We start from the raw sequence: 16,744 nt of genomic DNA, 5'->3' as shown, positions 1-16,744 counted from the left end.
AGATATCTTTGCCAGAAGCTCAAGGCTGAAGGGTCAGTGTTAGGACCCGCTTAGGGGGGTCTGCCTTGACGTTGGCAGGCGGGCATCCCTCCAATGGCCATTGGAGCAACTAAATGACCTCCATTTGTCTAAATATACATAGGGATTAAGGAGAAAGCGCAAGTAACATTTTCTTTTCTTTGGTTTTACAATGTGCCTGTCCTAGCCCAGGATTTGGCACAAGAACACTCGAGTCCAGCTGATGGAATGTCTACGCGTTTCGTCTCTATTAAGAGACTTTATCAAGACGACCTACTGAGCATGGCTAAAGGCATTATATACCCCAAATACAGGACAGGCACATTGTAAAAGCAGACACATTGTTGCATTTTATTTGACATTTTTGATTATTGTTGTTTGTTTTTAAGATACATTTATGCCTAATAAATTGTTTATATACTTTTTGTGGGTACGTTTAGTCCAGCTGATCATTATCATATCTAGTGTACTATTTGTTCTATTGCTGATGTTTTCATTGGAGGAGCGCCCATACACATCCATCCTAGTATTACTGATACTGATATCAAGTTGCTCACTATTTGTATGTTGCTGCCCATATTATTGAATTCCAGTTAATAAGTGAAAGTGCATTTTTTGTGTGTGAAAATGCAAAAATAAGTAATCTGAACACTAACTTGGGAAAGTGGGGTGAGAGGAGTTGGGACATCACAGCATACGAAAGTGTGAGTTTTATTGCTGTAAATGCAAAGAGTATTGTGACATTTAAAATGCAATGAGGAATTTAGAAACTACAAACATTTCTTAATTTCTCACACATTTTTTAGATTTTGTTCATATTAAATTATGTTTCATATATAATGTGAAATGAAAGTCCAATTTCTCCTGAACACAATGATATATGATAAGTGTGGGTGCACTTAATAAAAAAAAAGGGTAAAATATAATGGAATAAAAATATAGCTCAAATTCTAGGATTTATTTGGTTCAGAACTTGGACAATTGCCTCGGACCTTAAGGACGGGTTAAAAACAGAGGCAATTGTCCTATTTCTGAACCAAAACAATACCTAGAAATTGTGCAATGTGTTTATTCCACTGTAAATTAACAATTTATCTTTAAGTGTACCAATTCATATTCTAAATTATGTTTTAAAGGGCTTCCATTGATTATCCAATAAATATTCCTAACACAACATTAAGTATGAATAAAATGTTAAAAAAGGGGGGGAATGGAATTTTTTTTTCAGTTTTGCTTATAATAATATTTACACAAGTGCAACTAAAGAAAAATAAATCAATACAGATTCATTTACCAGCCCTTACTGTTAAACGCCTCATATGTCTATGATCTAAATTAATTTTTGGTAGTTAATACTAGGGATCGACTGATTATCGGTTTTGCCGATATTCCGATGTTTTGTAAATATCGGTATTGGCCGATAATCACCGGTAATACTGATAATGAGGTGGGCCAGCGCGTGCATAAGGCAAGAAGTTAAAATTATATATATATATATATATATATATATATATATATATATATATATATATATATATATATATATATAAAATTATTATTACAACTTGCTTATTTTTGGACAAGATTTTACAATCCGGTGTCAATCACAAGTTGTTGTTTTATGAATACACTCTCAATATATATATATATATATATATATATACTGGTTTTATTGAATAAAATTAGCAGTCCTTTTTGCATATTATAAAATGTACACATTCTCACATTCTTTTTTAACAAAGCCACTTCTTGAAGAACACTGTCTGTCCGTGACGGACATACCTTCTACAACCAAAACAATTATTGTGCTCTTGAGGATGACTTGCTCTATGTAAATAATAAGGACTCGACCTCATGAACCATCATATTTGTCAATGATGTCGGTTGGGTTCCACCAACCACAAAAACTCAAACACAGAGTCTCAATTTATTTATTAAGTTCACATAAAATGACTTACAGTTCTCCAACTGTTGTTAATCTCCCACAATTGGGGATAGGGATGCAGAAAATTATGGTACTGGAACTACAGCATCTGGAACCACTAACTGACAACATAACAATAAGCAGAGATTATATTGATCAATCATTTCTTTATAGACTAACTGGAACTCATTTGATTTCAAGGCTCTGCCCCCCTATACCGAAATTAACTTTACATACTTCATCCATGATGCAATGCATTCATATCTATGCATATGAACATTATCTTTGCCACTTTAAATCATTTTTGTCTTACTCAAGTACACTGGAATTTCAAGGGCACCGTATTTTGTAATGAATTTGCAGCATTATATTTGTTCACGGTTTCCACTGTTCACACTAAACTGGCATCAAGGGCTGAATGCCTGGGGCGGTATTCCCTCTAAGTTATTGCAATGAATACTAAAGAGTTGGAATTGTGAATGGAATACGTAAATGAAGAGGTTCTGGCAAGCCGCCATAATGCCCTTCTCACAGCCTCGCAGCCAATAAAAACAAAGCCAGAGAACAATCTACATTCAATATCGTGGTTTGCATTTATTATACACTTTACAGCGTACCTGGAATAGTTCGAAAATAAACACAGCCTAAGTTACACTTGCGGAAATTAACTCCTTAAAGACCAGCTATATTTAAATCCTCCGTCCCAATCTCTGAAGGCCCTATGCCAGTATGAAATGTCCTTTTATTATGCCCTAGCGGCCCTCTAAACCCGCTACTTTTTATTATATAGGGCGTTTAAGAGCTAGTTTGTTACAATTAAATTATTCTGCCATCGGTCCTTAAGGGGTTAAAACAAACCAAGGCTTCTTCATGTGCAAAGTAAGACTGCATACAAACACCTCTTGTTAATGCAAAACACATACTCCGATTCAAGGGAAAAAACATTGCAACAAAATAAATATCTATTTTTCTCTCTTTTTTTTTTTGGTAGATAGTGAAAATGAAATATTAAATGCAATAGGGTCAGTGATAAAATAATAAAAGTTTATGAAGACTTAGAAAGTAACTCAATAAACTTCTATAGATCTTGAAAAACCAACATGAAACCTCTTCACTATGTTTTATTTTACACAAATTAGCAGTACACAATTATGGCAGCCAGACCGTAAAAGTATAAATTAACTAAAGGGATGCACTTGCAAGTCTTACTTAGATATTAAGCGAAGAGTGTTGCTGCCATAGAGTAAAGCATGTAAAAAAAAAAAAAATTGGCAATGAATCAACAAAAACACAAGACTTGTCCGAAGGAATCTGCATTTCAATTACCCGTTAACAAAACCCATTACATGCGATAAACACTGAGTATTTCCAATTGCTCTTCCCAGCCTCTGCAGCCACAAAGCTGGACTTTGTAACACACTAAAAGAGTACGGCAGAGCTGTATCCAAGCTATATGCTTTATATAAATGTCTTACACCTGCTTAGAGATACACCTTGAAAGGTAGTAAGGGGCACACACCCACATAATAAACATTTCAATAAAAACAGAAAAAACAATCTACTGGAGAATAAAATTCCCTAATTATATGTTGTACAAGAAACCACACTGAAGTTTAAGGAGGTGGGGGGAATATTGCATGAGGACTCCTTACCCACCTGCAGATAGGGATGCACTGAAATGAAAATTCTGGGCCGAAACCGAAAATTCAGGATGCCCTTGGCCGAAAATGAAATTTCCCCCCAAATGATTTAAAAAAAATAAATGTTTTTTCCCTACAATTTTATGAATATTAGACTTTTTAATTAATTGAATTAATCTAATATGAAAAACTTCCTTTCTCCCTTCTCTTTCAGTGGTCCGCATTAGTGTTCTTCCCCCCCCTCCCCTGTCCCATAGTGTTCTTTCCTCCCCTGTCCCATAGTGTTCTTTCCTCCCCTGCCCCATAGTGTTCTTTCCTCCCCTGCCCCATAGTGTTCTTTCCTCCCCTGCCCCATAGTGTTCCCCCCCTTGTCCCATAGTGTTTCCCCCCCTTGTCCCATAGTGTTTCCCCCCCTTGTCCCATAGTGTTTCCCCCCCTTGTCCCATAGTGTTCCCCCCCCCTTGTCCCATAGTGTTTCCCCCCCCTTGTCCCATAGTGTTTCCCCCCCTTGTCCCATAGTGTTTCCCCCCCCTTGTCCCATAGTGTTCCCCCCCTTGTCCCATAGTGTTCCCCCCCCCTTGTCCCATAGTGTTCCCCCCCCCTTGTCCCATAGTGTTCTCCCCCCCTTGTCCCATAGTGTTCTCCCCCCCTTGTCCCATAGTGTTCTCCCCCCCTTGTCCCATAGTGTCCTCCCCCCATCCCCCCATAGTGTCCTCCCCCCATCCCATAGTGTTCTCCCCCCATCCCATAGTGTTCTCCCCCATCCCATAGTGTTCTCCCCCCATCCCATAGTGTTCTCCCCCCCGTCCCATAGTGTTCTCCCCCCCGTCCCATAGTGTTCTTTCCCCCCTTCCCCTGTCCCACAGTGTTCTTTCCCCCCTCCCCTGTCCCACAGTGTTCTTTCCCCCCGTCCCCTGTCCCATAGTGTTCTTTCCCCCCTCCACTGTCCCACAGTGTTCTTTCCCCCCTCCCCTGTCCCACAGTGTTCTTTCCCCCCCTCCACTGTCCCATAGTGTTCTTTCCCCCCCCTCCACTGTCCCATAGTGTTCTTTCCCCCCCCCACCCCTGTCCCATAGTGTTCTTTCCCCCCCACCCCTGTCCCATAGTGTTCTTTCCCCCCCCACCCCTGTCCCATAGTGTTCTTTCCCCCCCGTCCCCTGTCCCATAGTGTTCTTTTCCCCCCCTCCACTGTCCCATAGTGTTCTTTTCCCCCCCTCCACTGTCCCATAGTGTTCTTTCCCCCCCTCCACTGTCCCATAGTGTTCTTTCCCCCCCCACCCCTGTCCCATAGTGTTCTTTCCCCCCCACCCCTGTCCCATAGTGTTCTTTCCCCCCCACCCCTGTCCCATAGTGTTCTTTCTCCCCCGTCCCCTAGTGTTCTTTCCCCCCCCTCCACTGTCCCATAGTGTTCTTTCCCCCCCACCCCTGTCCCATAGTGTTCTTTCCCCCCCACCCCTGTCCCATAGTGTTCTTTCCCCCCCACCCCTGTCCCATAGTGTTCTTTCCCCCCCACCCCTGTCCCATAGTGTTCTTTCCCCCCCACCCCTGTCCCATAGTGTTCTTTCCCCCCCACCCCTGTCCAATAGTGTTCTTTCCCCCCTACCCCTGTCCCATAGTGTTCTTTCCCTCCACCCCTGTCCCATAGTGTTCTTTCCCCTCACCCCTGTCCCATAGTGTTCTTTCCCCCCACCCCTGTCCCATAGTGTTCTTTCCCCCCACCCCTGTCCCATAGTGTTCTTTCCCCTCACCCCTGTCCCATAGTGTTTTTCCCCCTCCCCTGTCCCATAGTGTTCTTTCCCCCCCACCCCTGTCCCATAGTGTTCTTTCCCCCCCGTCCCCTAGTGTTCTTTCCCCCCCCTCCACTGTCCCATAGTGTTCCTTTCCCCCCACCCCTGTCCCATAGTGTTCTTTCCCCCCCACCCCTGTCCCATAGTGTTCTTTCCCCCCCACCCCTGTCCCATAGTGTTCTTTCCCCCCCACCCCTGTCCAATAGTGTTCTTTCCCCCCTACCCCTGTCCCATAGTGTTCTTTCCCCTCACCCCTGTCCCATAGTGTTCTTTCCCCTCACCCCTGTCCCATAGTGTTCTTTCCCCCCACCCCTGTCCCATAGTGTTCTTTCCCCCCACCCCTGTCCCATAGTGTTTTTCCCCCTCCCCTGTCCCATAGTGTTTTTCCCCCTCCCCTGTCCCATAGTGTTCTCCCCCCCGTCCCATAGTGTTCTTTCCCCCCACCCCTGTCCCATAGTGTTTTTCCCCCTCCCCTGTCCCATAGTGTTTTTCCCCCTCCCCTGTCCCATAGTGTTCTCCCCCCCGTCCCATAGTGTTCTTTCCCCCCATCCCCTGTCCCAAGTGCAGTATTCTTGACTTTTCATGTTATCATTACTATCTTTCATTGTGATATATAATCATCTGAATTGTTAATGCAAGCATTTCTGTTAAACTATGCACTACAAAAATGTAAGACATTTTTTTTTTTTTTAAACAATTCAGCAAATTTTATCAGTTTTTGGCCGAAACGAGATAAGCCAAATTTCAGCCTTTCAGTAGACGAAATTCCAGAACCCCAAAAAAGAGCATTAACCCCCCCAAAAATGAGTTACAAATATATAATTAACTTTATTAATCCATTTAAAGCCATGAGCAACCGGGGAAAGAGGGAGTTAGGGGAAATAAAAAAACGTTTTAATGTTGTGCTAACAAGCACTTTACACAGTGATCAACCAAATCTTAAAGGGACACTATAGGCACCCAGACCACTTCAACTTTTTTAAAGTGGTCTTGGTACATATTCCCGGGTCCCTTAACCCAGCAAAGTTATTTATTGCAGTTATTAGTTGCCTAACTGACACTGGAAGTCCTCACACTATGCATGGGGACGGCTAGCATCCCCACAGGTAAGTATAATTTTTTTTTCTGTGGAGAAATCCTAATGCTAGCGTGGCCATTGCTGTACATGCGCTTTAGGTCATTACTGCCTGCTGACAGCATGGGAGGAGCGGAGGCGGACCTGAGCCAGCGCAGCGGGAATTTGGTGCTAAACTGAGGCAAGTGACAGAAAGGGTTTTTAACCCCTTCTGCATCGCGGGGCAGGAGAGGGCACTATAAGGAGCTACAGTGCCAGGGAATCAACTGTTTTCCTGGCACTTTAGTTTGCCTTTATAACCACTGACAGGTGAAGTGAATAACATTAATTATATCATTACAATGGCACCTGTCAAGAGGTGGGATATATTAGGCAGCAAGTGAAGAGTCAGTTCTGACGTTCATTTTTTTGAAAGCAGGCAAAATGAACAAGTGAAAGATCTGAGAAAGATGAGTGACTTTGACAATGGCCAAATACTAAATGCTAGATGACTGGGTCAGACCATCTCCAATGACCGCTTCTTTTGGGGTGTTCCCAGTACGCAGTGATTCATACCTACCAAAAGTGGTGCAATATAATGCACTCTGCCACACTGCAAAAATTGCTCAGGAATGGTTAGAAGAACATAAGAAAGAATTTGCCTCAGCAAGTGTTGCCTCAGCATCAAAAATTCCCCCGATCTCAATCTGTGTGATGTGCCGATCCATGGAGCTCCCACCTCGCAACTTGAAGGACTTAAAGGATCTGCTGCCAGATACCACAGGACACATTCAGAGACCGTGTGGAGTCCATGCCTTGACACATGGACTCCACAAGGGACTGCTATTAAGCCACCTACAGGGTTAATTACTGGAGTGTAAATTTTTGTGCTGGCAATTTACAGTGAATTAGAAATTTTAGGCCAAAATAGTTTAATTAAAAAACAAACTCCAAGTCAGTCATGCATTCAGTTTGGCTAATTTAGGACTAAAATTTAAAAGCACACTATTAAAACGGAGTCAGTAACTCCCTGCTTACATGACCTAATCAATGGTTGCAAACTGAGGAAATATTGAGGGCTATTGATACAGAGACATTCTAGGGCACAATTCTAAAACATTGAGCAACCACCTTGGGTATGTACTTCTCTTTAACAGCTTTGTGTCAGAATTACACAAATATATAACTGATACAGAGTGGAACCGTTTTAAACAAGTGTCCTTTGCTGGTTTATTTGGTTTTCATTCAGTTTCAAATTCATATAAAATAAAGCTCTGGTACTTTCTTCCTTATATAAAACAATTAAAACTTTGACAATTTTAATTTCAAGAAACTAAAAAGTATTTCAGTGAGTAGATAGCAGAGAAAATAAAGCCTATATTAAAAGGGCAATCTAACCACCACCATAACTACTACAACACACAGTAGTGGGTACGACGCAATGACTATGCAGGCACCATCAACAAGTGTTTCAACAATCTGGCAGTTACCTGTCTTCAAGTACCCAGTTCCTTCCAGCGTGTACCAATATGTTAAGGTCATACTTCAACATTAGCCAATTCAATTTTGTGCAACTTGGGGCATTATTCATTGGCTAAGAGCGTCAGCTGATATTATACATGCCTGGGCATTTTTTCAACAGCAGTGTACACACGCTTGGCACAGCACTGCAGGGTATTATTTATGTTTCATTGTATGCCCTTTAGATAACCAGACACTCAGGCATACCATGTCAATGTAACAGTACTAACTACCAAGAATTTTAGAAAAATAAAAACACAATGATGTAGTGACAGTTCTGCTTAAATTTTAACTTTTTTTATGGCAAACATTTACATTTTTCATTAGATACTAATAATTGAGACTTTGCAAAATAATGGAACCCTTATATTCTCTACATTTATTTTTGTAAGTAAATGTTGTACATATAAGTGGAAAATTACAATTGTTGTTATTTATGTGGTCATTTTAAAAAATGTAGCATCTCAAAATGCCGCCAGAACGTAAATAGGATAATATTTACATGCTGTAAACACAGTATATTGCCTTGTTAAAACCAGGCATCGGTAAAATAAAGCTATTGCAGCCTGCGAGTGTTTCCTGCAGCGTGCTAAGAGCAATCCATTTTAACAACAGGAGTTTACGAGGAAAAGTCAGGCTTTTACAGTTTTTCCTGCAGAGCACTGGAAGATAAATGTGTATATCTGCCAGGCAAAGATCAGCACTGGAGCAAAGTATGGGGGATCTAATCTACATTTTATTTTGGAAAGGAGTTAGCAAGTTTTACTTTAATTTACTGCATTGCAAGTGAGCAAAAATAACATGCCAGTACATTTTATGAATTATCTAAATTTTATGAAACAACTTGCTTATTTCTGCATTTTTATTATCTTATATAAATGTGTCAGTCTCCTTTTCTCCCTAAATGAAACAGTATGTTTCGTGAGATTACCCAACTCTAATGAGAGAATTTGCCCATCTCTGTATTTTTATCTTAGATCAGTGTGCCAGTCTCTATATCAAACAATTCTAGTCTTTCCAGTTTTACAAGCAGATTCAACATGCTATCCCGTACAAGCATTTACAAACAGTAAACCATTCTTTTGTTAAAATTAAAATGCCTTATTAGTGCAGTATATCACAGATATTGGACAGCAAGTTATTTACCACTGAAAGCTGACTCCACGTTGACCTTAAGGGTTTATATTCTATGATTATCCGGTCTTCTTTATGTTCTTTGGAATCTGCATCCTCATCAGAATCAATTTCCAGAGCTTTTTCCTTGTAATTTTGGTACAGTACAGCATTTTCTGCAAACAAAGCAAAACAATTAACAATATATCTACACACAGCAAAACTGTGTTTCAAATAGTGTCACTGGTGGTTTAACTGGCATAGAGCAGGGAGTACAAAAGGCACGCAGCAAACCATTTGTGCTATCAAGCAACCATGTAGATATATGCTCCCATAAATGTTTATAACAATACTGCCAAACTGTTATACAGTTAATAATCACAACATTAAAGGGATTCTCCAGTGCCAGGTTCCTGGCACTAGAGGATCCTGAAGTGCCCCCCTTCCCACGTCGCTGAAGGGGATAAAACCCCTTCAGACACTTACCTGAATCCAGCCCTGATGTCCCTCTGCGCTGGGTCAGGCTCCGCCCATGCTCCTCCCTCGCCAACGTTCACCAGCAGGGGAGACCTAATGCGCATGAGCGGCAATGGCCGCACACATTACACCTCCCCATAGGAAAGCATTATTCAATGCTTTCCTACGGGGATTCCGGCGATGCTGGAGGAACGCATGCATATCGTGAGGATGTCCAGCGTCTTTTAGACGACCAAAAGTCGTCTAAGAAGCCAGAAGTCCCTCTTGTGGCTGTCTGGTAGACAGCCACTAGAGGAGGACTTAACCCTGCAAGGATAATATTGCAGTTTATAAAAACTGCAATAATTACACTTGCAGGGTTAAGGGTGATGAGAGTTGGCACCCAGACCACTTCAATGAGCTGAAGTGGTCTGGGTTCCTACAGTGTCCCGTTAATTAATGACCATTGGGAATGGAGCATAGAGACTCATTAGCACTGAGACCAAAAGATTCAACTGTTGCTCTACCTTTCTGTTTCTTGTTATTTTGGTGTTTTTTTGCTCAGCATCTACCAAATCAGTGTTAATTTTGTCAACTATTTTACTCAGTTTTTAGTGGACTAAAAACGAAAACAATTCAAATGACTAAAATAAGACTAAAAATAAAATGGCTTTTTAGTCAAAAGACTACCAAATCCAAGTCAGAAACCATAGTTCTAGATGCAAGCTATCTGTAAGCGGTAAGATAAGAGCTAAAGTAGGAGTGACTTTGCACAAACCTTGGAACCAGGCCACCCATAAAGGTGCAGGTCCAACTGATGAACTTTGCAGAGGAGGTTTATGAAACTATTAGGGAACCAAACTCTCATAACGTGAATGGAGAGACTGCACAGGGGTGACACAAGCATGATTACTATGGAAACCTGCTGTCTTTCGAGTGCTGCTTAGGACAGCAAAAAAGGGAAGAAAGTAAGCACTGCCATGAAAGAGAAAACCAAGAATAAAGCGAGGAGTAAAGGAAAGGATTGGCCTGCAGGGAGAGGAGGATCAGGCGCTTTCCTTAGACCTTACCAAATGGACAGACAATAAGCATTGTATTGTATATCACCCTAATGTTCCATGGTGATTAATACTTGTGTTTATGGAATTGGACACCTCTCCATTATAAAAAAACCATTGTGACATCTGAGAGAACAACTTATCTCTGTCAGTGCTAGACAGATAAGAAACACATGAAAAGATTTCATAACTATAATCAGACAACATAATTTATCATTTGCAAAACACGCACATATAATTCAAGTCCTGTTGTAATGTTTGGTCAAACTGGAATATGTTACCTAGACCAGCGTTTCCCAAATGGTGTTCCCACCAATTTTGTTCTAGGGTTCCGCGGTGATTTGCCCATCGGGTGGCCCTAGGGGCCATTGCTGCAAAAGGACCCGGTCAGCGCCATGGCCGATTAATTGCTGGACCGGGTCCACGTAGTATGGGATGCTGGGAGGAAGTGACAGACGGACGGTAATTTCCTCATAACTTCATATAGAAAACGCTGTGCTGGAGGGAGAGAGGCAGCAGCTGGAAGTGAGCAGCACCCCCACACACCAGCCTCAGCCAGCAGGTCACCCTCCTGCAGACAACAGGTATGATAACAGGAGGGTGACTGCAAAACTAAAAAATGGCATGTGTATTTATCTCTGTGAAATCTTTGTGTCGCTGTGTGTATGTGTCACTGTGTATATCCGAGTGTGGGTATCAGAGTGTTTGTACCTGTTTGTCAGTGTATGTGTAATTGTGTATCTGTGTGTATGTGTCACTGTGTTTACCTGTGTCAGTGTGTAACTGAGTGTATGTGCCAGAGTGTGTGTATCTGAGTGTCACTGTGTGTGTGTGAATGTAGCAGTGTGTGTATGTGCCTATGTGCATATCTTTCAGTGTATCTGTGTGTCAGTGTGCGTGTATCTGTGTGTGTGTACCTGTGTGTCAGTGTGTGTGTATCTGTGTGCCACTATGTGCCCGTGTGTGTATCTGTGTGTCACACACCTTGATACACAGATATACACACTTTGACACACAGATACACACTGTGTGTCAAGGTGTGTGTATCTGTGTGCCACTATGTGCCAGTGTGTGTGTATGTGTGTGTATCTGTGTGCCACTATGTGCCAGTGTGTGTGTGTGTGTGTGTGTGTCAGATACACATACTGGCACATGCAAACACAGATACACACACCTTGCTACACACACACACTCCGGCACATACAAACACAGATACACACATTTTGACATACAGATACATACACACACTGTGTGTCAAGGTGTGTGTATCTGTGTGTCAGATTCATACACACTGGCACATACAAACACAGATACACACACACATACACACCATGTGTCAAGGTGTGTGTGTCACTATGTGCCTGTGTGTGTGTATATATCTGTGTGTCAGATACATACACACAGATACACATTGACACACAGATACACACACCAGAACATACAAAAAAAAAAAAAAAGGTTTATGCAAAGGCGCAATTTTTTTTTCCCCACAATGTTGATACACTGTGTCAAAGGGTTCCATGGTAAAAAATAATTGGGAACCCCTGACCTACACTATACTAACAAAATACAGTCACTGTGCATACCTCTTTAAGGACAATACAGCTTCCCTAGCCTAAGTAATGGTAACAATCAGCACAAGGTTGGACTTTACACTATAGGCAGGCATCCAATGACAAGCCAACATTCAAATACAGAGAGATATTTGTGTGTTTTGCAAATGTTGTAGCAACCTCTCAAGTATGCTTTTCAATGCCTACAGTTACAGACAGTACTATAATCTGTGCATATAAGCTTTCAAAATGTACTCTGTGCACTTAGCATCGTTATCTCCATCAAAGAGTCCTAAACACAGACTGCCAAACTTGAATGTGGCTATAAATGACACAGCACAAGTCCCTCCACAAATTAATTTTAGAAGCCCCCATCTCTAAAAATATTTGTGGCAACTATCATTAAAGGGTTAGTCAAAGCACCATGACCAGCAGTGTTTTGAAGTGGTCTTGATGCAAGGAACCTGAATGTGCCAGAGATATTTTGGCTACCTGCTGCAGGTGTAAACCAATTCTGTCAGAGTCATTATTAGCCAGCTTGGGACAAGAGTCTCAGGATGGCTAATTTAAATTGTGTACATGTTCATTCTTGATTTAAAGCTCTGAGCTGCCGCTCTCAGCCAATAAATGAGCGTCAAGATCAACTTCTGGCTTCTTCAGCTTTGCAGAAGATGGATCACGCTCAGCCTGCTTCAGAAGAGACCCAGTGTCTGGTAGAATCCATGTAAGAAGAAAACCATTGAGAAACAGTTTGGTACTCCTAACATCACAACAGCACTGGTATGATCCTTGTGGAATAGGAGCAGTTTCTGTGAGAACCTTCTTTTTCCCCTCTCAAACTACTCCAAAATGGTTTGACAAAAACTAGGGACTGTCATTCACATAATCTTGGCAACATAACCACGACACTCAGCTGTAGTGTTTATGTTGATTAAAGTGTCCCTTTAAATGGTCAGATTACTTATCACTAAAAAGTAGACATTCAAATGGACACCCAAGGGTTTATTCACTAAATAGCACAATACATAGATTCAAAAAGTCAGAAAATCCCTAATGTATCATAACATTGTTATTTTCCAGAGAGTCAACGAACTACTGTAATTTAATGGTATGGACTTTCTTCAAATCAGAAACATATTACGTATGACGGCACATATAAATTAGGCATGGATATAAGAATATATCCGGTAATCAGTTGCAAGGGATTATGTGTTAGACATAACAAAGGAAAAGCATGGATAGTGTCAGTAAAATATTTATTGAATTTTATTTGTTTTAGGACATACCTTCACTGTCAAATGTTCCTTGTCCTCGTAAGATTTTCTTTCAAGAAAAAAAACAGAAAAGAAAAAAAAAATTGGTAAAAAACTTTGTATCACATAAAAAGTGACATTATAAAGAAAACATTTCTAAATCTGCTCACTCATGCATGCAAAATACTTTTAAAACATTTGGTAATAAGTATGTAGCGTGTCGTAGAAAAGTACAACATTTCAACTTTAAAATTCTAGAAAACTGGAATGTCAGGTTTCTGAGCCACGTTTGCCTTTTTACTAATCACATTCCTGTCTCGCTCATGAAAATGTTGTTGTCAGAGGTTTCCTAATGATATATCTTCCGTTCAATTAAGGTTTTAATTTTTAAAGACTTGAAGGAACTAGGGCAGTGGCATCAAACCCACCCAATCGTAAGTCAAACTAGGTTTTCTACATAATATGTAGCACATTATTCAATTATATACATTGTTAATCACTTGATTACATGTTAATAACACAAATCCTAAAGCTTTGGTAGATTACTGCCTTCGAGGATAGAATTTAACTCCCTCAAATTAAGGGATCTTTTCATGGTGGCCTGAAATTTGCCTAGCATGTACGAAGCTGAAACTTGTGCAAACTCAGCCGAAACAAAGCAAAGACCCTTTAAAGGAACACTAACACATTAGAAATACAAATCTAAATCCTAATGCTTTAGTGTTCCTGTCCGTAATTAGATAGGTTCTCCCACCCCATATGTGCGATAAAACTAAAATAAATTATTTACTTCACTTTTTCCAGTGTCGGTGCACCCTCAGCACTGCTTACCTCTCTTCCACAAGAGGAGGCATGTCGTCTTTCATCATTGGTCCAATCCAATTGTCCTCTTAGAGGAGCATTGGGGACCTGATGTTCATGCATGCATCCAAGCTTCTTCATAGAAAAGCATTAAATTAATGCTTTCTTATGGGGGCTTCTGCTTCACATGAACGAGTTTTAACAGTTTTAATTGAGATGAAGAAGCCTGGGTGATGTTAGTAGTCCTAAAAGCTGAAATTTGTAAGAACATGTCTTTGTAGGAGATCTTTAGTTGCAGCAGAGCTCAAAGTTTATTTTATCTCATTAATTGCTGGAGATTTGTCTTAACATTTTCCAGCTGTAATATTTATTTCATGAAGTGTTATCAAAGGAAACCTAAAACTAAACTTAGCTTCCTGATTTGTTTGATTCATGGTACACAAGGTCAAGATGTACACTTTAGGACCTTTTCCTAAAACTCTGGTTTCTACAGGAAGGTTAGAATAATTTTATACTCCCCAACACTGGCTTCTGTAAATTGAGACACCAGGGTAAAGGGGGTGGTGGGGTCAGTGATGTCAACTGCATTACTGGTTCCACCAAAAGGCAGAAAAGGGAAAGGTCCACCCAAAGAACTGGCAGCTTAAAGGGACACTTCAGGCACCCAGAACACTTTTGCCCATTTAAGTGGTCTGGGTGCCAACTCCCACTACTCTTTACCCTGCAAGTGTAATTATTGCAGTTTTTTATAAACTGCAATAATTACCTTGCAGGGTTAACTCCACCTCTAGTGGCTGTCTACTAGACAGCCACTAGAGGGCACTTCCTGGTTCCTAGCACAGGAAAGGACCTGTGAGGACCTCCAGCGTTGCTCATTTCCCCATAGGAAAGCATTGAAATGCATTTTCAATGCTTTCCTATGGGGAGCGCTAATGCGCATGCGCGGCATTGCCGCGCATTCTCATTAGGTCTCCTCAGCCGATGGGCGGGATCAGTCTCGCCCACCGGCCGACGGAGTCAGAAGGAGGAGGGGCGCGGAGGAGGAAGCAGCGACGAGGGGCATCGTCGCTGCCTCAGGTAAGTTACTGAAGGGGTTTTCACCCCTTCAGCAACTGGGGATTGGGGGGTGGGAGCGAGAGGGAACCTGCAGTGCCAGGAAAACGGATTGTTTTCCTGGCACTGGATTTTCCCTTTAAAACAGTGATGAATGCATTTCAGGCCGCCTGCCAATCACATATGCATGCCAACTGAGGATAGACTAACGGTTTCAGCCTGGCTGTGTCTAAAGAAATGATTGTGCTATACTTTTCCCCAAAAGCAGGACTGTCCCACTGAATTTGGGATGTGTGGGAGGCTTGCATTTTCTACCTATACCAGTTTGTATTTATCAATATACATAGATTTCTACTTGCCGACCTTCAAAAACAAGCTGGCAGTAGAGCTTAGCAACATTATTATTATCATTTTTATTAACAATATACATCCAAATGGTGCAGAATGTGTTTAGATCTGACACTGTATACATGAATGTGTTTAAAATATATATTTTTAAAAATATATAAACTATTTTTGTACTTTAATATGTTCGTTACAAGGCTCAAAATTTAAACTTTCCTACCAGTGTTAATTTTGTCGACTAATAATCTCAGTCAAATTTTAGTCGACTAAAACAATTAAGATGGCTAAAATATGACTAAAACGGCTTTTTAGTCCAAAGACTATGACTAAAACTAAATTGAAATTTGCCTCCATAAATAACATTGTTTCCTACTAGCCATTGGCAAATAAATATTCAGCACAGGCAGTGTAGAGTAACTTTTATGCCTGGTTAGTAGTGTAGGACTTGAGATGTTGAGACCTATTATTTATATTATATTTGTTATTTATTAAATAATGCAACAAAATAAACAAAGTTTGTGTGTTTATATTATAAACACTTTTATATTGTACAGAATTGAAATGCATTATTTAACTTTTAATTATATGTTTCTTAAAGCAAACATGCATAGAACAAACTCCTAATGTCTATGTGGAATACAGCTTTTGTTGCAGCTACCATAGATCATTGCCTACTTAAAGAGACACTATAGTCACCTGAACAACTTTAGCTTAATGAAGCAGTTTTGGTGTATAGAACATGCCCCTGCAGCCTCACTGCTCAATCCTCTGCCATTTAGGAGTTAAATCCCTTTGTTTATGAACCCTAGTCACACCTCCCTGCATGTGACTTGCACAGCCTTCCATAAACACTTCCTGTAAAGAGAGCCCTATTTAGGCTCTTTATTGCAAGTTCTGTCTAATTACGATTTTCTTATCCCCTGCTATGTTAATAGCTTGCTAGACCCTGCAAGAGCCTCCTGTATGTGATTAAAGTTCAATTTAGAGATTGAGATACAATTATTTAAGGTAAATTACATCTGTTTGAAAGTGAGACCAGTTTTTTTTTTCATGCAGGCTCTGTCAATCATAGCCAGGGGAGGTGTGGCTAGGGCTGCATAAACAGAAACAAAGTGATTTAACTCCTAAATGACAGTGAATTGAGCAGTGAAATTGCAGGGGAATGACC

General features: G+C 40.8%; 1 protein-coding gene across 1 annotated transcript in view; it reads right to left on the bottom strand.

Moving 5' to 3' along the window:
• ARHGEF26 (Rho guanine nucleotide exchange factor 26) overlaps window positions 1–16,744 on the bottom strand; it is a 168,276-nt gene that overhangs the window by 138,215 nt on the left and 13,317 nt on the right. Inside the window, exons 3-4 of the mRNA XM_063442565.1 lie at window positions 13,411–13,447; window positions 9,091–9,233 (exon numbers count right to left, since the gene is read on the bottom strand). Of these exons, the coding sequence (XP_063298635.1) occupies window positions 9,091–9,233; window positions 13,411–13,447 (180 nt within the window). The remainder of the gene's footprint in view (window positions 1–9,090; window positions 9,234–13,410; window positions 13,448–16,744) is intronic.

This window comes from Pelobates fuscus, chromosome 2 (assembly GCF_036172605.1).
Source record: "Pelobates fuscus isolate aPelFus1 chromosome 2, aPelFus1.pri, whole genome shotgun sequence".
Lineage (NCBI taxonomy): Eukaryota > Metazoa > Chordata > Amphibia > Anura > Pelobatidae > Pelobates > Pelobates fuscus.
This window is presented reverse-complemented; position numbering and strand designations above follow the sequence as displayed.